At 44.2% G+C, this 24143-nt stretch overlaps 1 protein-coding gene across 2 annotated transcripts in view; it reads left to right on the top strand.

Annotated features, from left to right (window-relative positions):
* Window positions 1–10507: 10507 nt before the first annotated feature.
* MYOZ2 (myozenin 2) overlaps window positions 10508–24143 on the top strand; it is a 53685-nt gene continuing 40049 nt past the window's right edge. Inside the window, exons 1-2 of one of the 2 annotated variants that reach the window (XM_043971761.1) lie at window positions 10508–10699; window positions 11425–11513. In XM_043971761.1, coding sequence (XP_043827696.1) covers window positions 11492–11513 — 22 coding nt within the window. In that variant the 5' untranslated portion in view covers window positions 10508–10699; window positions 11425–11491. Of the gene's footprint in view, window positions 10700–11421; window positions 11514–24143 lie in introns of both variants that reach the window. The other variant, XM_043971760.1, reaches the window with a different exon arrangement.

The raw sequence follows: 24143 nt of genomic DNA, 5'->3' as shown, positions 1-24143 counted from the left end.
GAAACTGAAAGAAATAACCACATTGTGACCTAGAATTCAAAGTACAAAATTTTTCTGGCAATGATTTGTAGATTTTTTAAAGTCATATTTTGTTGTCACTACTCAGAAATTCTGGATAGTTTTGTGGGGGGGTTGATAATATTTCCTTGCATTATGTATAAGGTTTTTTGCTCCAATATTCTCCCGGGAGTGCTATGATCTTTAAGTTGTCTCTGTGCATTTTGTCTTCAAAGTAGGTAATTCCTTTGGGTTATATAAAATTCATTTTTTTTAAACAATGGTACCTATCATTTCCTTTTTTGTGAAATTTCCCTCCACGTCAATGTTTTGGAATTCCTCATCTGTTATTCTTTCTTGCAACTTATACTTCTTTGGGGAAAAAATCTCCAAGAAATATTCAGTTTTACCTTTTTTGCTATTTGTGGCTTTAAAAAAAAATTATTCTTACAGAATCATTCTGAGGGTTCTTCCATGATCTCTGTGGACTCCACAAGATTTTCTCTTTCATTGAGTAATATTGATTCATTTTTCTTCAATTTCTCCAAAGTAGTTTGGTTCTCCTTGAGGTTTTACTCATTCTTTTTTCCTTTTTTATGTTCTTTGTTGGTCTTTTGACTTTTGAGAAAAGCTTTTTCCTCAGGCTGTCTCTCTCTGTCTTTAGGACTCCTCCATTTAGTATCTTTGGGAAACCTCCTCCCTCTCTGGTTCAACCCTCTTCCACTTTGTCACAGAGCCTTAAGGCTAGCCTCCACCTCCTTTGGGAGGGGATGGAAATAGGGTGCCCAGATCTTTGTCTTCTATAACATACTGGGGGGGGGAGGAGAAAGGCTAGACTAGTCTCAGTAAGGTTTCCAGTCTACTTTCTGAAACGACTTCCATTTTCCTCTAGCTTGTGGCTCTTTTTTTTTTTTTTTTTTTTTAGTAAGGCAATTGGGGTTAAGTGACTTGCCCAGGGTCACACAGCTAGTTAAGTGTTAAGTGTCTGAGGCCGGGTTTGAACTCAGGTACTCCTGACTCCAGGGCCGGTGCTCTATCCACTGCGCCACCTAGCTGCCCCAAGCTTGTGGCTCTTAACACTGTGTGTATGTTGTTAAAAGGGAAATTCTTTGCTTTGGTTTTTTTCCCTGATTAATGAGGTAAAACTCAGGAAAAAAAGAATTTAAAGGAGTTTATTAAAAAATACATTGAGGGGGCATCTAGGTGGCGCAGTGGATAAAGCACCGGCCTTGGATTCAGGAGGACCTGAGTTCAAATGAGGCCTCAGACACTTGACACTTACTAGCTGTGTGACCCTGGGCAAGTCACTTAATCCTTTTTGCCTTGCCAAAAAAAAAAAATACATCGAGGCAGCAACACATAGATAGGCAGAGTACTAGAGATCAGCAAGGGATTCAAGATGAAATTAACTTTTATTGATAATAAATAGTATCAATAATTTTATGAGATAGATAAATGGGACAGGCCCAAATCAGCAATAAGGAGATGGGTTGGTGCATCTCAGGTCCTCCCCAATTGCCTGCTCATAATGTTTGACAGGTAGGAAAATGTGCTGGATAGCAAGTAATACAAAAGCTACAGACTAGGTGACACCTCCCCAACAGAACTTTCCTCAACAAAGCCTCCCCCAGCACTGGTTGACAAACAGTATTGAGATCATTAACTTTCAATAGTATCTCCCACCCTTCCCGAGTCTTCCATCTCCTCCTCCTCCAATCATTGTCCTGTTCCTTTGAGAGAATAGACAGTCTATATCTGCCACTCTTGCAGGGTTGGGCAGAAGAGTTCAGACTAAGTCACATCTGGGGAGTGAGGAGGTCAGTCCTCCAACCAGACTCTGAATCACATCTGGAAGGTTGCTTGTGTTAATAGTGTTGGTCATGCCACATCTGGATTATTGAGGTCAGCTGTATGTGCTGCATTTTAGGAAGGAGATTAACAGGTTGGTGAAGGTCCAGAGGAGAAAAACCCAAATACTGAAGGTTTACTTAAATGTATCATTTTTATAAGTAAACCACATACATAACCTTATTCATGGACTGTTGGGCAGGGGGAGGGGGAATTCTGAATAAACCAGTATAAAGAAGGGAACATAGTGCTTTGGACCTGACACACTGCTTGTTTTCCTTGGGGCTGTTCTCGTTACTAACCTGGGTGCATCCCTGTTGGCAGGGATCTGACAAACAGGACCTGTCAATGTGCATCCTTGATGAGCATTTGTTTACATTTAGTAAAGTTGTTTTTTTTTTTTTAAACTATCTACCTCAATGATTCAATCTCCCAAGATCCTGAGGGTCTAATGTACTTCAAACCTGCTGGTCCATTCCTCCAAGTATTGTAAAACTTTCAGAACTGGTCTTCATCTATATAGCAATTCTTCCTGTTGCCCCTCAAGTCCAAGCAAGATCCTCACCTTCTCTTCAGTGTTGACTGAAGTTTCTCGGGGTATCTCTCTCCCACTATAGGCCACAGAAATAGTACATTGGTCAGTCAATAAACATTTATTAAGCCTCTACTAAGTGTCAGGCCCTGTGCTAAGTGCTAGGGATACAAAAAGAGGCCAAAGACAGTCCCTGCCCTCAAGGATCTTACACCCTAATGGGAGAGACAACAAGGAAACAAGATATATAGGAAATAACTAACAGAAGGAAGGTGCTAGAATTAAGATGCTGCCTGACGGAAATGTGACCAGCGTGGATATGCCCAGTCTTATGCAAGAACCCTCAACCAGGGACTATTTAATTATTGTCTCTGATGCCCTAGTGTCTGCACCACTGACTTGCCTATAATTTGGGGCTTAATAAATGCTCATTTATATAATTATTGTTAAATTGTTAAAAGATTTTCCATTCCATTGACTCTCAACCACCCAACATCCCAAGTTCTTCCTGCTGGGGCCAAAAGAGAAGGAGAAATATAATTCTTCTTCCCCATGGAAGCTGTTCAAATACCTGGAGAGTTATCTCGCATGCCTTGAAGTCTTTCCTACTGAAGCATGAACAAATGGGCACTAGGTTCTCTAACCAAACCACCTGATGCTTCCAAATCTTATGACTGTGTTCCTTCGGCTCCATGGAATTTGTCTCACCATGTGCAGTAGGCGAGAGGGCAGAATTTCCTTAGGTGAGATACCTGGAAAAGGAAAGACTTCAGGATATGAGGGGAAAAATACAGACTGGCTGCAACGTGGAGAGGAAACGAGGCCAAGTTACTGGATGAATGCCAGCTTTCTACAAGCAAAACAGGGCCGGGGATTTACTAGTTTGCTTTGGCCCACGCGCTCTGGAATACTGTGGTTTCCATCCAGGCTCCCTCCTCCATCACACTCACTTCCTGTCTTGACATGGCCTAAGGCTGTGTGGTCAAGGTCAAGCCCATGACCCCAAGGGCAGTTAAAATAGCAGAGATCCAGAAAAGTGGACAAAACAACATGGCCGAGGGAGATAGGCCAATGGGAGCCCTTCCTTCTATGGAGAAGAGAAGCGGGAAAGCCGCAGTTTAAGGGGTCCAAGTCTCCTGGAGGAGGGGGCCAGTTTTTGGCAGCAGGTGCACGTCTGTGGTGGGGTGTGTTTACACAAGGAAAGGGAGTTGCTGTCTGGAGCCGAAGCTGCATATCTTCTTCCTTGTTGAAGCCTAGTACCTCAATAAGTTGAGTATTTGCACAGCTGAGGCACAGCCCCCAGAGGAGGCCCATTAGAAAACACTCCAGTCCAGAAAAACATGTAATGGGAAAAGTTTAGGGGGAAAAAGGGCTGATGCCAACAGGAGTGGCTCCACCTCCCGCAAAGCTGGCCACCAGGGAGAAGTGGGTAAGAGAGACAGCCAGGCAGCGCCTGTAAACACACAACTCCTGCCCCCCACCCCAGAATAAATAACCCTGCAGGAAAGAAAGCCTGATTCAAGCCTGTCTTTCCACTCCTTGGCCCTTCCTATCCTGCCGAGGGTCGAGAAGCCCTGCAAGAAACAATGAATAAACTTATGCCGAGGAAAGCCAGGTGGCACAGTGGTTGGACTGTTAAACTTGGATTTGGGAAGATCTGAGTTCAAATACTGACTCAGATAATTACCTAGCAGTGCAACCGTGAGTGAGTCACTTAACCTTTTCTCTGCCTCAGTTTCCCAACATATAAAATTGTGATAATAATAGGAGCTAACACACAAAGTTACTATGCAGATTAAATGAACTAACGTGTTAAGTGCTTTGTAAATTATAAAGTGATGTAATAATAACAGCTGTTATTAACAAGGGGAAATATGGGAGCAGCTAGGTAGTGCAGTGGATAAAGCACCAGCCCTGGATTCAGGAGGACCTGAGTTCAAATCCGGCCTCAGACACTTGACACTTACTAACTGTGTGATCCTGGGGGAAGTCACTTAACCCTCATTGCCCTGCAAAAAACCAAAACAAAACCAAAAAAAAAATGCAATTCGGATTAACAAGGGAAATAAGGTTTCTTTTTTTGGTGGGGCAATGAGGATTAAGTGACTTGCCCAGAGTCACACAGCTAGTAAGTGTCAGGTGTTTGAAGTCGGATTTGAACTCAGGAGCTCCTGAATCCAAGGTTGGTGCTTTATCCACTGTGCCACCTAGCCGCGCCCCCAAGGTTTCTAATACAAACCATATTAGCTAGGTGGTGGAGTGGATAGATAGGCCTGGAGTCAGGAAGACTTGAGTTCAAATCCAGCTTCAATTACTGTGTGACCCTGAGCAAGTCACTTAACATCTGTCTGCCTCAGTTTTCTCATCTGCAAATTGAGGATAATAATAGGTTCTTCCTCCAGGGTTATTGTAAATAGTAAAGAGCTATTAAAGGGCTTAGCACAGTGTCCAGCATATAGTAGATGCTGTATATGCTTGTTTCCTTCCCCTCAAACAAGAAAGAGCTTAAGTATTTGAGCATGTTTCATGTGCAGAAGAGAATACTTAGGGGGATGTGATGACTGCTTTCAAGTTTTTGAAGGGCTGCCATGTAGAAAAGTGATTGGACTTTGAGTTCAAGAAGGCAGAATTAACATCAGGAACCAAAGTGCCAGACTTGCAATCAGGAAGAACCCAGGTTCAAATCTTGTTTCTGACACTGTGGACAAAGCCACCTTACCTCTTCCAAACTCAGTGTCCTTCTCTGTGAAATGGAGATAACAGTATCTCTCTTAGCTGCTTCATGAGTTTATTATGAGGCTACAGTAACATTATGCGTGTAAGGTGTTTTGCAAAGTATGAAGTACTGGGACAGCTAGGTGGCACAGTGGATAGAGCACTGACCCTGGAGTCAGGAGGACCTGAGTTCAAATCTGGCCTCAGACACTTGACACTTACTAGCTGTATGACCCTGGGCAAGTTACTTAATCCCAATTGCCTCACCCCCCCCCCACCAAAAAAAGTATGAAGTACTAACAAAAGTTAATACTTATTATTCCAAAGTCAGTTTCCCCAGCAGTGCATTTTTCCCTGCCTCAATTTCTCCAGTCTTAGCAAGAGACTTTTCTCATAGTCAAGATTCCTTCCTCCCAGACCTAGTTCCATATTTGAAGTCCTGCAAAGGAGTAGAGCCATGCCTGGCCACTTGAATGTGTCCCTGGACAGTGGTCAGCAGCTGTCCTGCTGGACCCGGGCCCTGAGCTCACCCACAAGTCCAAACAAAGAACAGCCTTGGGTCTGTCCACCCAGCAGCCAGCTCCCACCTCCAAGTTTCTCCGGATCTGCCTTTAATCCGTTTACTGCCCACAAGTCCCTAAGATAGACAGTAAACACAGTCAGGCAAACACAGGCTTGAAAACACCACAGAGGGTTTTGGTTGTTTTTTTCCAGCTGGCAACATCTTTCTGACTCACCATGAGCTCCTCCATGTGACCTTTTTGTGGCTCTTTGGTAGCCTCATCTTGTTTGGACGATCCTTTAAGGGCCCAGTGGAATTTTCTGATTTAGCATCTATTATTCCTGAAGGAAAGGGTGAGCTGGGTGGATAGGCATCCAAGCCCAGCCCTGAAAAGCTGGACTTGTATTATTTCACAAACTCCCTTTCTTTTTTTCTTTTTCTTTCTTTCTTTCTTTCTTTCTTTTTGTGGGGCAATGGGGGTTAAGTGACTTGCCCAGGGTCACACAGCTAGTTAAGTGTTAAGTATCTGGGGCTGGATTTGAACTCAGGTCCTCCTGAATCCAGGGCCAGTGCTTTATCCACTGTGCCACCTAGCTGTCCCCACTTGTATTATTTCAAACTGCCATAGCTGAATATTCCCAATAGGGTCATTTATGGGTTTGAAAACAGCTTTGCAATGTCCCTGTTGGGAAAAAAATCCTATTAATCACAATGAACTTCAACATCAACTGAGGAATTATTAAGCAAACTATGATATGTAGATTAATGGAATATTCTTATACCATAAGGCCAATATGAGGAATTCAGAGAAACCTGGAAAAACTTGTGAACTGATGCAGAGTGAAGTGAGAAGAACCAGGACAATCATTAAAAGAATGTAAATGAAAACTACACTAAAAGGAAATGTAACTATGACTCAGTCAACAATCATTTATTAAACACCTACTATGTTCTAGACATTATCCTAAGTGCTGGGGATATAAAATGAAGGAAAAGATGGTTTCTGCCCACAAAAGGCCTACAACCTAATGGAGGAGACAAAAAGCAAACAATTATATATAAAAAACTATCCACAGGAAAAAATAGAATAATTAACAGAGAGAAATCACTAGAATTAAGAGGGGTTGGAAAAGGCTTCCCTTCCTGTAAATGATGGGGTTTTAGTTGAGACTTAAAGGAAGGCAGGAAATCAGTAGACAGAGGTGAGGAGACAGAGCATTCCAGGCCTGGGAGATAACTAGAGAAAATGCCCAGAGCTGAGAGATGGAGGGTCTTGTTTGTGGAACAGCCAGAAAGCCAGTGTCCCTGGACTGAAGAGTACTTTGGGGGAATGAAGCAAACAAAGACTAGAAAAGGACCGGTGATGAAGGGCTTTGAATGCCAAACAAGCATTTTGTACTTCTTCCTGGAAGCCACTGGGAGCCAATGGAGTTTCTTGAGTAGGAGGATGACTTGGTGAGACCTGAGTTGTAGGAAAATCATTTTAATGGCTGAATGGAGGATGGATTGGAGTGGGAAGAGGCTTGAGGCAGGCAGACCCAACCTCAGGCTATTGCAATAGTCCAGGAGATGGAGGCCTATGTGAAAATGGTGGCATTGCCAGAGAAGGGAAGGGGGAAATCCTGAAGACGTGGAGTAGACACACCTTGGCAACAGTTTGCATATGGGAGGTGAGAAATAGTTAGGAATCCAAGATGATGACTCCTAGGTTGTGAGCCTCAGGGACTGGGAGAATGGTGTTACCCTCAACACTAATATGGAAGGGTAGAGGTGAGGTTAGGGGGAAAGATAATGAATTCTGTTTTGGACATGGTGACAGCCATGGACAGTCATTTGGAGGTGACTGAAAGGTAGTGGGGATGGAAGTTTGGAGGTCAGCAGGGAGGCTAGGGCATGAGTAACCCTAATGATCAGCCTTAGTCTTGGAGACCAGATGAAACGTATTTCTCTCCTTTCAGGAGAGGAGTGTGTGTGTGTGTGGGGGGAGTTGCTACACATGTGGAATGTTGTATAACCAATCAGAGCTGCAAATTGTATGGGTTGGTTTTGCTTAATTGTCTTTCTTTGGTAGAAAACAGGATTCATGGACAGTTGATATGGAAGGAGTAGGTTAGATACAGAAATGATCATAAAAAATAAAATATACCAATAAAATATTTTAAATCAAATTAAAGGTGAAATCAAATATATTCATTCATTAGTGACTTCTTCGACATTTGCAAATAGTTCTTTTAAATATCTGCTTACCATAGTGCTTGGCTCCTAGCAGATACTTAACAAATGCCAGTTAACATAAATATATTTATAAATGTATTATATTTTGGTATAAATATTAATCTATCAGATTATTATACGTTATATATAAATACACATAATCTCATCCATTCCCACATCAAATTTATGAGGTACATACTAGAGTTATTATGGTAATTTCCATTTTGCAAATGAAAAAACTGAGGGTCTAAGGGATTACGTGACCTTCCTGTGCTTATATTACACAACTAGCACATGTTGGAGGTGGAATGCGGACCCAGGTGTTGTTGCACTAAAGGTACCTTTTGCTTGGAAGGAGTCTAATCCCTTTAGTACAAATCAGTAAAATTGGAAAATTGACCCTTACAAAAGAACATTTTATAGGTCAGATGGAAAGGATGATAAAGGTGGTGTAGATGGATGAAGGAGTAGGGAGGGTGCTCAGAGGGAGTGGGCTACTCTAAATAGAAGAGGCAAGGAAGACAGACATCCTTCCTCCTATATTATCATCCTTCCTAGGGTCTCCCTAGGGCAGCTAGGTGGTGCCATAGTGAATAGAATGCTGAGCCTTGAATCAAGAAGACTTGAGTTCAAATCTAGCCTCAGAGATTTACTACTAGCTGTGTGATCTTGGGCAGTCACTTTACCCTGTTTGCCTCCATTTCCTCAGCTGTAAAATGAGCTGGAGAAGGAAATGGTAAACTCCTCTAGTATCTCTACCAAAAAAACCTTAAATGGGGTCACAAAGAGTCAGACAAGTAAACAACAGTAACAAAAGGGCCTCCCCTTTTGTTGCATTATTCATTTTAATTCCATTTATCAGAGGAAAAGGCAGCAGTTTTCTTCATTGGATCATCAAAGCTGGGCCCTGTCACTGACTTCTTGTGTGATTTGGGGCAAGTCCTTAACTTCTCTGGTCCTCTGTAAACTGAGCATGTGTTAGATGCCAATAAGCTCCTTTTCAGCTCTGAATCTGGGCCCAAGGTCAGTGTAATATGGGCCCACAAATGCTTTTGTGTGGATGTTTCCAGTAAAGTTGTCTCTCCCCTTCCTCCTCCCAGGTATTGTCACCCTTTCTCTTCCTGCCTGGCTCTTCCCTGCTCTGCTAAACTCATCTGCCCTACATTCTATCCTCTCCTGGGTCAATGTGTCACCTCTCCAAGCTAACAAACTGATCTGTGTTCAGGGGAGCAGGTGCCTTCCAACAAAGACTGGACACAGTGTCTCTGACTGCACAGGCCATCGGCAATTGAATTCCAGCCTTTTCTTTTTCAGGGTAAATGATACAACTGAAACCAGAGAAATAACCAGGAATGGGATGCAGTAAGCTAAAAAATAAATAACAATGCCTCTTCAAAGAATCAAAAATAACTCCTGTAAAAGCAACCTACCAACAAATAAGAAATCAGATGATATGAGCTGTATTGTTTCATATTCACTTAGATTTAAATGTTGAAAAGTATTTAAATGTTAGTCACATCTTAACTATTCTCAGCAATACAATGATCCGGTACAACCCCAAAGGAGTAACGATGAAGCATACTACTTACCTACCTCCAAAGAAAGAATTGATTGACATTGATGGAAGACAGACTAAAACAGGATGGTTTTCACTTTCTTTCATTTTTTCTTTTATTCAAGTTTTCTTGTACAAAATGACTAATAGGGTAATGTTTTACATAATTGCACATATATGACCCACATCTAATTGCTTATCGCCTCAGGGAGAAGGCGGGGGAGGGAGGGAAGGAGGGACAAAATTTGGAACTCAAAACTATAAATAAAAAATGTTGATTATTTTTTCAAATGTTGATCACATGTAAGGGGAAAAGACCCACTGAGGACACAATTATAACTTTTAAAGGGAAGTACCATTGTTTAAAGATGGGCCCAGAAGGTGCAAACTTTCTTCTACTTGTACTTTTTCCAGAGGCAGAGTTGAATGCTGTCATTTTACATCTCTTTGTGTTTCTGAAGTTAAATGGAATGTGGTGTTTTGGAAGACTATGAAAGGAACTTCTTAGTTTTAGATTAAGTCCATTCAGTTTTTTAAAATCCTTACTCTGAGTGCCTCTTATAGATAAAACCCTGTGTCAGCTGCTATGATATATACACAAGCAAAGGAGATGGAGCCCCCTGGCCTCCAGCGATTTCCAGTCTACTTGAAGTGAATGATTGTCTGTGTTCTCATCAGGTTCCTCTCTCATCAGAGTGAAGCTTTGCTTAGAAGACAACTCTGTAGGGCAACTGAAATCTGCTAACTAGAGTCAAAGGTGAAGTCCATGTCACCTTCGGTTAACAGTATCATGAGTCACTAAATGGCTCTCCTTGCTGTTGTAGGACTGGTGTCCACCCCTCTCTCAAAAGGGAGCCCCCCAGAATAGTCCCCCAGATCCAAGGTGCCTTGGGGGGATCCAGGTCAAAGCCATGTCCCTCACTACCCATTTCTGGAGATCCTCTCTGGTTTTTGCCATCTTGTCTTTAGTCCCTCATGCTTTGCACACAGTAGGCACCACAGTGGGGGGATGTTGACCGAATGGACATCATAAACCGTGAGTCCAAAGACACAATGGGGGTAATTGAATCCTTCTCCAGTCTCCTCTTTCAACAGGGTGAAAGGAGGGGCTCAAGTGTGTGGGTCTATATTTAGCTCCTTGATGTCAGCTGGATGTCAGTCTCTTCAGAGAGGCTCAGTCCGCACTTGGTGTTGGTGCAAGGTACCATGCAGACTCAAGCACAAGAATAGACGCTGTTCTCCGGGTCCAGCTCACCATCCATACCCCCTCTGACTCCCAGCCCTCCACCCACAGGCCAGGCTTCTTCCCTGCTGCCAAACAAGGTTGGCCAACCTGGTGAGTAGAACGTTTCTCCAACCCTTGGTTCTGGTGTTCCAGGGAGAGAGCCACCCCATCACAACTCAGAAATGGGCATTCTCCCTTCTTTTAATGACAGCAGGCTAGTACCCAGATGTAAAGGCCAGTGCGAAAGGGGTCTCTGCCTACTGGCACCTCACTTCTCCTTCAGGCACCGTCCTAGCATCTGTGCCTGATGCTAGGAGAGAAGAGACAAGGTGACAGGTTACAATGAATCATCAATTCCACACATAGGAAGAAACAATGGGAGGACTGGGGAGAGGATGCTGATTCTTGAAGGCTTCACAATGGCCTGGTGGGGGGTGCACCTGTGTGCAGGAGGGCTCTTCCCTCCTCCAGCCATCATCAGTCAGTGCCCTCATCAGACGGGAATGTGATGAGGGCTGATGCCGATGTCTCTGAGTCCTCCAGCCCAGCCCTACCTTCCCTCTGAGATGACCCCCTTTCAGCTCCCTCTATCATCTGTGTGTAGCATGTACCATTTTTGGCATGTTGTCACCTCCATCAGAATGAGCATTTGTTCCATGGGAGCTGGGTTGCTCCTCCTTTCTTCATATGCCCTGTGCTTAGCCCAGTGCCTGACACTTGGTAAATGCTCAACAAATGCTAGTTGATGGACTGATGCTCAAAGATGGCGGCTGAGGAATGCCTCCCTCCCGGGCTCAATCTTTCCTTGTTGTGTGCGTTTCTTTCTCTTTCAGCAGGGAAGCTGCCCTTGAATATTTAACACCCAGCTCTTTGGAAAGCAGAGGAAGCAGCAAGTCGGCAATCATGAAGGAAATTCATGGAAACGGTAGAAAGCTGGTCCTGGGGGGGGGGGGAGCACCTAACATTGTTCCCATCCCTCTTAACATGCCTGACTCTGTTTCCCTCCTACCGTTGTATCTGGTCACGCTGTCATAAATAACCTCAGTGCTGGAGACGGGGGTGTGAGCACCTATGGCCAAGTCACTCGGTCTTTTGTAGTTGTGCTTTTTCATGGGAAAGTTATTTCCAGATGAACAACTGTTCCAAAGGCACGGAGCCACGGGACAGCTGAGGGACATTCTGCCTGCTTTGCCGTTCACAATTTAATCTGAAGTTCTCTTAATTGCCTTTGGTCGGGTGAGGTCCTAGAAAAGCTTGTCATCATTGGCCACCCAAAGAGGCCTATCTCTGGGGGCACGGGGGGCTGTTTGCTTGTTTTCTTCTCTTTTGGTCATTCAGGCATCTTTGATTTCCTGGGGTTCCCCACTTCTCACATTTCACCTGCCCCTCCCCTCATTCTCATCAATTCTCACCTTCACTAACTGAGACCTTGAGACCTCTTGGGAAGGAAGGAAGCTTTATTCTTTGTATGCTATCCTCAGGAAAATAAGGAAAGATTCACCAGATCAGTATGGTGTGGTGGACAAGGCTTTGACTTTGGAGTCAGCAAGATCTGGATTCAAATTCCACCTCAAATACCTGTATGACCTTGGGCAGATCACTTAACTCCTCTGGCCCTAGGGCTTGTCATCTGTAAAGTGGGGGATTGGACTCGCTCTCATTTCTAAGGTCTGTTCCAGCTCCACCATCAGTAATCTCCAAGTATGGTTTGAATATTAGAAAAATATTGTAGCATTTCAGTTTCATTGTTTTTCTCTTTAAAAATTCTTCCTCCCTCAAACTACTTCCTCTCTTCTCCCATCAATACAAAAGCTAAGTCTATGAGCTTGTTACTGCTGAAGATCAGCCTCAGAGCTCATGCAAAGGTGTCAACGTCCATTTCCCTGATTGGGATCTGGTCCATGTTTGGGTGTCGGAGAGAGATTCCGGGCATTTCCAGTATCTTTCCGAGGATTTTTAGGAAACCTGAGAGCTTCCTTGTCCCCATGTGAGCATTTACACTCCTCCAGGAAAACACAAAGATGTACTGTTCAATGTATCCATGTCTTCACATTTCGTTTTCCATAAAGCAAGCTGAATAAGGCAAGTAGACATTTCTTAGATGTGGCAACATGGGGTGGCAGACAGAGGGCTGGACACAGAATCAGGAAGATCTGGGTTTGAATCCTGCCTTTAACACTTACTAGCTGGGTTGGTTACCTTGGGAAGTCACTTAACCTCCGTGAGCCTTAGTAGCCTCCTCTGTAAAATGTGCAAGTCATTTAACCTCTCTGTGCCTCAGATTTAAAATGAGCCTAAAAATACCTTCGGTATCTATCTCACTAGGTTGTCTGCAAGGTTCAATTGAGATAATGTATGTAAAATGCTTTGGAATCCTTAGAGCATTATGAAAATTTCAGCTATTATTCTGAGCACACGGGTTATAGTTTTACCTGAAGAATCTGATTTGGGGAATTTGTTTTTACTTTGTGGGAAGAAAGAATCTCATAAATCTAGTCAGGAGAAGGCTCACAGGCTCACAGCTCTTCCTCCTCAGGAGAAGCTCCAACCAGATTCCAGGGTAACTAAAGGACCAACTGGTTTGGATAAAGTGAGACTGAACTGAAATCCAAGTCCAGAACTGAATTTGTAGAAACCCATGGTGCAGATATTGCCCTTGCTCTCTCTTGGTGTCCTTCCTAGGATATAAAGGTCATCTGGTGTTTTGTTCTCTTGATCAGTCATGTCATAGAGACTGACCCACTGTATCCAGACCAAGTTTAAACCTAAGTCTATTCCTTGTCTAAGCATCTCCTGTTCCAATTTGATTTCCAAACTGGCACAGGTGTCAAAATCACAAACCCCTCCCGTCTAAACAAATCCATCAATAATTTTAGGTCCTTACAAGTCCTTGGCATTAAGGACCAAAGCTCAAGCTAGGGTCACTGCCATTCCAGGTCCAGAGACAGACCCAGGAATGGGAGAAAGCTTCATCCATTGCCAAGGTCTAAAGAATTTTTCACTTACGTTCAGGGAATGCCAGCACCAGTACAAACAACTCTAAGAGAAAGGCTGTAGGACGTGACATGAAGCAAGGCTTCTGAGGTGGGCCCTGGCCATTTAAAGCCCGGTGAGGAGTGCCTATAGCCCACCACGGGACAGTTACCAGCTGTCCTGCATGGAGTCACATGCTGTGCTTTTGCTGGGGTGTTAACTATTCCTGATAACCCCAGGGACAATCAGAAACTCATTCTGCACTCCTGGCACACAAAATAGCTGCAGTGCTTCAGCAAGGGCTTGGATCCCTCCCTTTCCTTTCGGATTTCCTCTCCCAAGTACTGTGAATTGTGTTTGGGGAAAGGGCATGGCAGAGGAGGCTGGTGCTAGATCGGACCTTGGGAGGACTGTTGAGCTTGGAAGCAAAGGACCTGGGCTGGGGTGGCCCGCCACAAATCAACAGCCTCTCCTGGCTTCTGTTTATTTGTTGAGTGAGGGGTAGACTGGATCAGAGGGGCTCAAACACTATAGGACTAAATGTAAATGGGAAACATTTAACAAAATAGATAAAAATGCAATAGAACATAAATATTTCTACGTGTTTTTCTAAGTCAATATGCCACCCCCCTCCCCAAAGGGATTGTTCTATTTCTATTTGAGTTTTGAATATCTAGATTTGGTGGCTGACAAATTCCCTTCTGACTTGGAAGCCTACAATGCCATGCATTTGTTCCAAGAAAAATGGATGGTATCTGTTAGACCCAGGGCTACTCCTCCTCAGAGCTGAGCCAGGTCATCCAAAATCCTGGTGTGGTGGGGCAGTAAGCCTCCAGAGCTTGTCTGGAGGGTCTCTGGAAATGCTCAGAGGCTGCCTGTCCAGAGCAGCAGACTTGGATCAGTTGGTACTGATCGGGTCAGTGTTTTGATCCGAATTCCAGGAGTAAGTGTCTGATCTTGGAGAATGGTCCCTATACAGACATGGGGCTCCCTCCTTCCCTCCCTCCCTCAGTCAGAGACACATTTAGAAAGCATATGGATCTCTAATGATATGACCAGAATCCTTTTGCCTCCTGCTGTTTTTATTGGCGTCGTTAAACATTTCAACCACAGTAGCACTTTCTGCTAGGAAAATGAGATAGACACAGACTGTGAGATGCATAAAGGGCCATTGGATTTTGGATCTGGAAGGGACTTTAAGGGTCAGAAGATGATGGAATCATAGCCCTAGAGCTGAAAGGAGTCTCAGTGGCCTTTGAGTCCAACCCTCCCATTTTAGAGATGAGAACACTGAGGACCAGAGAGGAGAAGTGAGTCACTGAAGGTCCCACAATTAGCAAGCATTATAGGTGGGATATGAACCCAGATTTCCTGTGCCCAGAGCCCATGCTCTGGATAATAAATAAACAGATAGATAGATAGATAGATAGATAGATAGATAGATAGATAGATTGCTTGATTGATTGATTTAAAATTATGAGATGTATAATGGGACTGTGGAATTCTGGAGCTGGAAGGGACCTTATAGAACATAGGATCATAGACCTAAAGTTGGAAGAGAAGTCAGAACACACCTAGGCCAGCCCCCTTGTTTTACAGAAAAGGAAAATGAGTCCCAGAGAGTGGAAGGGTCTTGCCCAAGGTCACACAGATAAGAAGTGGCCAAGTGGGAATTTGACCCTAAGTAAGAGTGGGCTAGTGGTGAATGTTTAACAACTGGCTTGGGGTGGATGTTAGGGACAGGGAATGTACCACGTGATGCATATTTCAGGCTAATCTAAATTAGTGACATTTTCTCTATCATTTGCTAAAGTCTAGAGAATCAACAGAACAGTCAATCAAGCCCTGGTTTGTGGCCTTTGCTGTTGACTTCTGAAGGGTGAAGGCTCACACTGAAAATGTAATCAAAGGCTCTGGCTCTGGCTCTGGCTCCCTCTCCCTCTCTCTCTCTCTCTCTCTCTCTCTCTCTCTCTCTCTCTCTCTCTCTCTCCCACCCCCTCCCCATCTCTTTGTCTGACTCCCACTCTTTCTCTCTGTCTCTTTGTGTCTCTGTCTCTACCCATCTGTCTCTCTCTGTCTTTCTGTCTCTCTTCCTTCTTCCCCAACCTCTCTGTCTCTTTGACTCTTTGACTCTCTGTCTCTCTCTCTCTGTCTCTGCCTTTCTGTCTGTCTGTCTGTCTTCCTCCTTTCCCCCTCTGCCTCTTTGACTCTCTGACTCTAGCTCTCTCTGGCTCAGTATGCCACAGGTGGCATGCAGCAGCAGAGGCTAAGAATAATTGTTAGAAAACAATGTAGAAACCAAACTTTGCTCTTGACCAAGGAAGCAGTTATTGGGGAACCTGGGCCAAGGTCTGGCCTGACAGAGGGAGGCTGACAAGGATGTGCAGGGGAAGCCCTGCTGTGGGGCTGCCTGGCTTCCTAAGGGGAGCTAGGGAGCATGTTGTAGGTGGAAGACAAAGCCCAGGAAGCAGAAAACTGAGTCTGGATTTCTAACACCCAGTAGCCGTGTGACCTTGAGCAAGAGACTTCACCTCTAGGAGACTCACTTCTCTCATCTATGAAATGGGGATAATCATGCAGGGACTGGACACTTACCTCCTAGTATTGTTGAGGATGACCTTCGTGGCATGATGTTCCCAGAATCTTCACATGAAATCCCTTTCTCAAACAGTCTAGGCGTGATGTGTGTCTTCACAGCACTGATTTCTGATTCTTTCTAAGGGGCACGATCCCCTCTCCTCACCAACAACCTGGGGAGGTTGAGTCAACCTCCTTCCAGGGCAGAAGGGGCCAGACCTCCCTTGCTTCCTGGATACTCCCAGTCAGCCCAGAGTGCAGCCAACTCCTCTTACACAAATATGGGGCCCAGGACCCTGCCAGGAATAAGAACAAGAATCCTCCTCCTTCCCATGAGCCTTTGAGAGTTACAAAGTGTTCTCCACACCTTTGCCCATCAGAGCCGGTGACACAGGGGCCGTAGATGTCACTGTGTGTTGAAAATCAGTGAGTGAAAAGGTCAGCTCAAGGAGGCAAGTGTGGGTCTGTTTCCTGGTGGAGATGAGTAAGCAGACAAAGCAGCAGATGATAGAAAGCTTATTTGGGGGAAAGGTAGACTAGAATACACCCTCAGAAGAAGATAATAACAAAGTCAAAGCTCCAACATCCGAAGCTTCCAAGAAAAACATGAACTGGTCTCAGGCCATGGAAGTGCTCGAAAAGGACTTTGAAGAGAAAGTAGGAGAGATAAAAGGAAGATTTAGAGAGATGGAGGAAACAATGGAAAGAGAAATGAGAGCAATGCAGGAGAGTCATGAGAAAAAAGTCAACAGCTTGAAAAGCCAAATGGGAAAGGAGATACAAAAGCTCTCTGAAGAAAATAATTGCCTAAGAATTAAGATTGAACAAATCAAGGAGGCAAATGTGGTGTAGTGGGCAGTCAAAAAGCCCTGAGTTCAAATCCTGATCCTGCCACTTAATATCTGTGTGACTTTGGGCACGTCATTTTTATAACTCTGGCCTTCAGTTTCTTCAAATATAAAATGATAGATTATATCAGGGTTTCTTATTATGGGGGTCTATGAACTTGTTTTTTTTTTAAATATTTGGATAATTATATTTCAATATAATTGACTTCCTTTGTAATCCTGTGCATTTTATCTTATGAATTTAAAGACATTATTCTGAGACGGGATCTACAGGGTTCACCAGACTTTCAGAGAAGTCCATGATGTAAAAAAGTTTAAAATCCCTGGATTAGGTGGTTTTTAATGTCCACTTAAGCTCTAAATTTATTTCCTCATAACATGCTATAAGGAACATGACTTTGGGCAAGTCAACTATTCTAGCCCTCAGTTTCCTCATCTGTAAAATAAGAAAGCTGAACTAAATGCTCTTTGACATCCCATAAAACTTAATCTATAATAAATGAGCCTATGAGGAGTGCAATCTTGGGTAACTCACTTCTAGCTCTGTGACTATAACCTAAGACCCATAACTGATTCACTCTTTGGCTCCCTCACCACTGCAGATCCCATGACCTCATATCTATTTAGCCATATACCTGTCTCTATCCATCTGTCCATTTATCGATTTGTCCATGTATCCATCCATCTGTTCTGTCTGTCCGTCCATCCATCTCTATCCATTCATCTTGTCTATCTATCCATCCATGTTATCTATCAATCTTGTCTATCATCTATTTATCTATCTACTTAACCATCCATTGTTCTGTTTGTCTCTCTACATGTCTATCTATCTATCCATCAAACCATTTAGCTCTCTTCCTGTCAGTCTTTATCAATCTATCAAACTATATAGACATATGTAGATGTAAATATAGATGTATATGGTCAGAGACATGCAGATGCATGCAGCTCTGTGCAGAGCTGATTCACCCAGTGAGTGGGATGGGCCTGGAGAGGCAGATATTTTTGCTTCCTCTTACATAAACCCACAAAAGTACCTTTCAGATCATTTTTATGACTGCCCATTTCCTGGAGAGAACTGGTTATCCCAATGAAGTCCGTCCTAAGTGATTAAACAGGCTTGTGATGTGGTGGAGACAGCCTTGGCCTGGGAGTCAGGAGCCCTGGATTCTAGGCTCGGTTCTGCCACTAACTAGCAATGTGCTTGACATCTCACGTATGTAAAAGGAGAGGGTTTGGACGAAAGGCTAAAAAGTCATAGCTAGCATTTAGAAAGCACTTTAAGATTTGCAAAGTACTTTATTCCAACTAATTTTCACAACAGCCCTAAGAGATCGATGCTATTATTATCCCCATTGTTACAGATGAGGAAACTTAAGGCAGACAGAGGTTAAAGTGATTCACTCAAGGACATACAGCTAGTGCCTGAGACTGGATTTCCTGACTGAGCCCCAGTGCTCCATCTACTGTACGACCTCCCTTCCGGGGGCCACCTCTACTGCCCCACTCAGCTCCCACATTCTCCAAGTCCTTATCTTCAAAGAAATCTTTGTGTCTAATTGTTTAGCCCACTAATCAGAAAACCCAGGCACATGCCACAGAAATTGGTGGCTCCTGCCTTGTTTATTTTCTTGTTTGGGATCTGTGATTTCATAGGGATGTGGTGTTTTCAATATGGGGACTCCCTTCCCTGCTGAAGACTGTCTCACAGAGTTGAGGACTGGTACTGCCCCTCATTTTCAGATGAGGAAATTGAAGCCAGATCTTGTCTTGTTCTCAGGTGGTAAACAGCAGAGCTTTGATCCCAACCAGGGTCCTCTGGCCCTAAATTCTCCACTGCTTGCACTTCTCTGCCTCCTCACCAACACCAAGAAGGCTCATTGTCTTTAAGAGTTATTAGATTAGGGGGCAGCTAGGTGGCACAGTGGATAAAGCACCAGCCCTGGATTCAGGAGGACCTGAGTTCAAATCTGCCCTCAGACACTTGGCACTTACTAGCTGTGTGACCCTGGGCAAGTCACTTAACCCTCATTGCCCTGAAAAAAAAATACCTTGAAGAGTTATTAGATTAAATTATAAGATCCTTGGGGCAGCTAGGTGGCGCAGTAGATAAAGCACCGGCCCTGGATTCAGGAGTACCTGAGTTCAAATTCGGCCTCAGGCACTTGACACTTACTAGCTGTGTGACCCTGGGCAAGTCACTTAACCCTCATTGCCCTACCAACCCCCCCCCCAAAAAAAACCCAAAACCAAAACAAAATTATAAGATCCTTGAGGGCAAGGACTGTCTTTTGCCTCCTTTTCTGTCCCCAGCTCTTAGCACAGTGCCTAGGCACATAGTAGGCACTTAATATGTTTAGTGACTGACTAAGCTGTGTAGGGGACATGAAAAACTTGAGGACTTGCTCCCACTCACACAGATAATGGGTGTCGGAAGCAGAGTGGTCTCCTCCTACAAAGGAGAGCTAAACTGAATTTCTTCTACCTACCAATTACAGGATTGGAGCTGAAATTTCAGGGAACTCAGGCATTACCTCAATAAAGTTTCATAATTTTTCAGATTAAAAATTGCCCAACCCTTCCTTTTACAGCTGAGTAAAGTGAAACCTAGGCAGCTAGGTGGTGTAGTACATAGAGCAGGTAGGTGACAGTGAATAGAGAACTGGGCCTGGAATCAGGAGGACCTGAATTCGAATCTGACCTCAGACAATTCCTCAATGTATGACCCTGGGCAAGTCACTTAACCCTGTTTGCCTGAGTTTCCTCATCTGTAAAATGAGCTAGAGAAGGAAATGGCAAGCCAATCTAGTGTCTTTGCCAAGAAAACCCCAAATGGAGTCACCAAGAGTCAGAGGCAACTGAATAAAAAGTTAAAACCCAGAAAGCAGAATGGGAATTCCAAGCTCAGACAAAGTAGCAGGAAGCCAAGGTGGGATTCAGACCAAGGTCCTCTGTGCTATCTGACCTTGTATACTTACGACTGAGTGAGGAGGGTGAGCCAGGCTAAGTCACACTGCTGCTATGACTGTCGGTTTCCTCATTTGTGAAATGAATGAACGGGACAAGGAGGATTCTGGGGTCCCCTCCAGCTCTGGATCTTGGACTCTGACTAATCCTGGTGATTGAATCACTCCCTGGAATGTTGTTCAATGCTACTTCTATTGGCGTGTCATCAGAGTAAGGAGAGGGAGTGGACCGGGGATCTCAATGGCAGAGGGAACTCCCAGGGTGAGGACACGCTAGCCCAGAGGAGCGGCTCCTTAACTGCAAAGGGGAATCCTGGAGAGTTGTTGAGGGGCTCATTGATTGGCCCGGGGTCACCTAGCCAGCCTGGGTCAGAAACAGGGCTTGAACTCAGCCCTGACTCCAGCTCTCTATGTACTACGCTTTGCTAAAGGATCAGCGGTGTGTTTGTGTGTGTGTGTTTGCACACTCATGTGCACACACCATCTGTGCATCCATGTGAGGCTCTCAGGGTCTACGTAGACAGATCCCAGACTGGTCTAGTGTTCAGTTACCTGCTTTGCTCTTATATTGGCCATGATCATTATTCTGACTCAGAGCATCATGAGCCTTGGGTAAGAAATGACATGGGACAGCTAGGCAGCTCTGCAGTGGATACAGCGCCAGACCTGGAGTCAGGAAGACCTGATTTCAAATCCCGCCTCAGACTCTTACTACCTGTGTGACTCTGAGTACCTCCCTAAACTTCTGGTTGCCTCAGTTTCCTCATCTGTAAAATGGGGGTAACAATAGCACCTGCCTCCCAGGGTGTTGTTTGCCACTGTTTTACAAGCTTGTCCTGGAGTACAGTCTTTCACCACCCTGGGCTGGGGCATCTTATCAAACCAAGGAGCTCTGGGAGGGCGATGATTCTCAGCTCACCTCAGGATAACGTCCTGCCTGGGCCCAGGGCTCAATGCCCAGTACAGGGAGTAGACATTCATTGGATATTGAGAATAGAGAGCCAGCAGGGAAGCCAAGAAAACCTGGGTTCAAGTCCTGCTTCAGCTAGGCCGTGGCCACATGGGCTTAGCCAAGTCACCCTTCAATTCCACTGTACATCCCTCTAAGAAGGCAAATTGCAGAGAATGGATGGGGCCACCTGCATTCAGGGAAAGATTTTCCTCCTCCGGGAGTTCTCTAGACCAGTGAAATCAAAAGTCATGTCCATATTGTTTGTATACATACATACATACACACATACATACACACATACATACACATATGTGTGTGCATATATACATGTATGTGTGCATATACACATATACTTGTATGTATGTGGTATGCACATGTAAATATAGGTAAACACGTGCATATCCATGTAGGTTCTTTTAATAAAACTTCACTAAGACTTTTGGGACATATATATTTATGAATATGTATACGTACACAGCATCTATATACATATCTGTGTGCATGTACATACACATATATATGCACACATATCCAGACGTGTGCTGACAAATGTTATCAATTGGTTCTTTCAACAACAACAAAAACGTATGCATGACACACTTTGAAGTTGAATCTGCCTAATTAACATCTTTTCCACCACTTTCTTAAGTCTAAACAATCACACCTTGGTTTGTAGCATTTCCTATTTCTGAGGTATCCATGCTCTCTTTGAAAATTTAACAATTGGCTCTCAAAAGTCAATTGTTGTTTTTTTTAAGTACCAGCTGACTGCAGCATAACTGCATGTAAGGTGTGTGTGTGTGTGTGTGTGTAAAATCTAGATCTATGATTTCATTTCAGTAGGGAACCTCCCTTCACTGATGCAAATTAGAAACTTTCTCTAATGTATAGTCTTAAGAAGGTGCCTGGAGCACCAGGGGATTAAGAGACAGGCAGCTGGTAGCTAACTAGGGGAGAATTTGAATTCAGTTCTTTCTGACTTCAAGGCCAAATCTCTCTATTCCCTAACACCATGCTGCCCCCTCATACACACACACACACACACACACACACACACACACACACTTTTATAGAATGGACTCATTCTATATGTGTGTGAGCATGTGTGTATATGTACATATGTACATACAATAGATAGACACTGACACAGACACAGACATAGAAATAGACATAGATCACTCCATGATTGGAGATTCAGTGTGAACTAGTGTCTACAATGATTCCAGGTCATATAAGAATTGATTGAAGGAACTGGCACATTTAGTTTGGAGAAGAGAAAACTCAAGGGGAAATGGGATCCCTTTTAAAGGACCATCATGTGGAAGAGGACTTAGCTTTATCCTGTTTGGCTTCCAGGGGAAGAACCAGGAATCTGGGGTGGGGGTGAGGGGCACAAGGAGAGAGTTTCAATGTTGATATTGTGAAAATCTTTGTGCCATTTGGAACCATCCCAAAGTGGAATGACTGGCCTCTGTGGAGATGAGTTCCCCGTCCTTTGAGGTCATCAAGCTGGACACCCACTTGTCAGGTTTGCTTAAGGAGGGGTAATCCCCCTCAGGTGTGGATTGAACTAAATCTAGGCTATATACACCTTTCTGATTCTCAAATTCTAGAGCTCCTGAGCACTAGATCTCAAGTCAGAAACAGCTGGATTTCCCTCCTGGTCTGACTGGTGTTTTCTGTGTAACCCTGGAGAAGTCAGTTGACTTTTCTGAGCCTCAGTTTCCTCATCTATAAAATGGGGATAACCATGTACAGAACAGGATTGCTTGTGATGCTCAAATGACCCAAAGTGCTTCACAAACCTTAAGACATTCTGGAAATGCCAGCTACATATTTACACTGTGATGCAAACATTTATTAACGTGAATAATTGTTGGTGAGTGTTCACTTTTGTTGAATGAATGAACGAAGCATGACAGTGTAGACCCGCTTCCTGCATTCGCAGAACTCTGCCCATGCTGCCCAAGCCACACCCATGCCTCTCATGCCCACAAATGGACCTACCACCGTGGGAATGAGCAACAAGGAGAAGTCAGGAAGTGACAAGGAAAAATTGGCAGAGGAAGAAGAAAGGAGAGAGAGAAGGGAGGATGGAAGAAGCTCTTCCTAGCTGCTGGCCACCCTGCAGAAATGGGGGAGTAGGACTGAAGTGCCCCCAGGAAGAGCTAGAACACAACCCTTAGCTTCAGGCACTGTTGTTACCGTTGGCCATAAGAAGAGAGGACACCTCAGATGTATAGGATTTGACAGTTTGCAACGTGGTGCAGTGGATATAGAGCACCAGGCCTGGAGTCAGGAAGACCTGAGTTCAAATCCAGCCTCAGACACTAGCTGTGTGACTCTGGGTGAGTTACTTCACCCTGTTTGCCTCTGTTTCCTCCTCTGTCAAATGATCTGGAGGAGGAAATGGTGAACACTGACTCTGCCAAGAAAACCCCAAAGAGGATCACGGAGAGTCAGACACAACTGAACAATGACAACAAAAAGCACTTTATTATCAAATTCTCTTTGGAACCACACAACCACCATGTGAGGCGATCCCTGTTGGGATTATTATTCCCATTTTACAGATGAGGAAACAGGGACTCTGAGAGATTAAGTGATTTGTCCACAATCATACAGATGGATAATGTCAGAGATGGGATCTAAATCCCGGTACCTCGTCTTCACGGTCAGCCTTCTTCCCACTAAACCACATTACTTGGAAAAATGAGAATGATCGAATCATGAGAGAAGAAGAGTCTGGGGCCATCAAGGCTCTCTTCATCTATCCTGGATTCTTCTAGAGAGGGAGGGCCCTTTCTACACTGTGACTGGCCACTTGTCTTCTCTAGCACCCCGTGTAAAATGAAGCATCTGATCCTATAATCAGAGATGGACAGATGGAGGAAATTTTAGAAGTCACTGGCTCCAACCCCTCCATTTTATATAAAAAGCTACTGAGGCCCAGAGAGGTTAGGTCATTTGCTCAAGGTCACACAAGTAGCGAGAAAATATCCGCTGTGGAGGCCACAGACCCGGCTTCGACTCTGACTTCTAACATCTAATGCTTTGGGGACTGTAGGAAGGTCACTCAGTGTCCTGGGCCTCAGTTTTCTCATCTGTAAAGTGTGTCACTTCAGGAGGATGGAGTAAGGGAGCAGGCATTGGAGAATGGGATTTTTACAATGAGCTATGGGCATGGGCAGGTCATGAGGAGATGGGAGATGGGCCCTATATAGCTCAAGGAGTTAATG

Source organism: Dromiciops gliroides, chromosome 6, assembly GCF_019393635.1.
Source record: "Dromiciops gliroides isolate mDroGli1 chromosome 6, mDroGli1.pri, whole genome shotgun sequence".
Classification (NCBI taxonomy): domain Eukaryota; kingdom Metazoa; phylum Chordata; class Mammalia; order Microbiotheria; family Microbiotheriidae; genus Dromiciops; species Dromiciops gliroides.
This window is presented reverse-complemented; position numbering and strand designations above follow the sequence as displayed.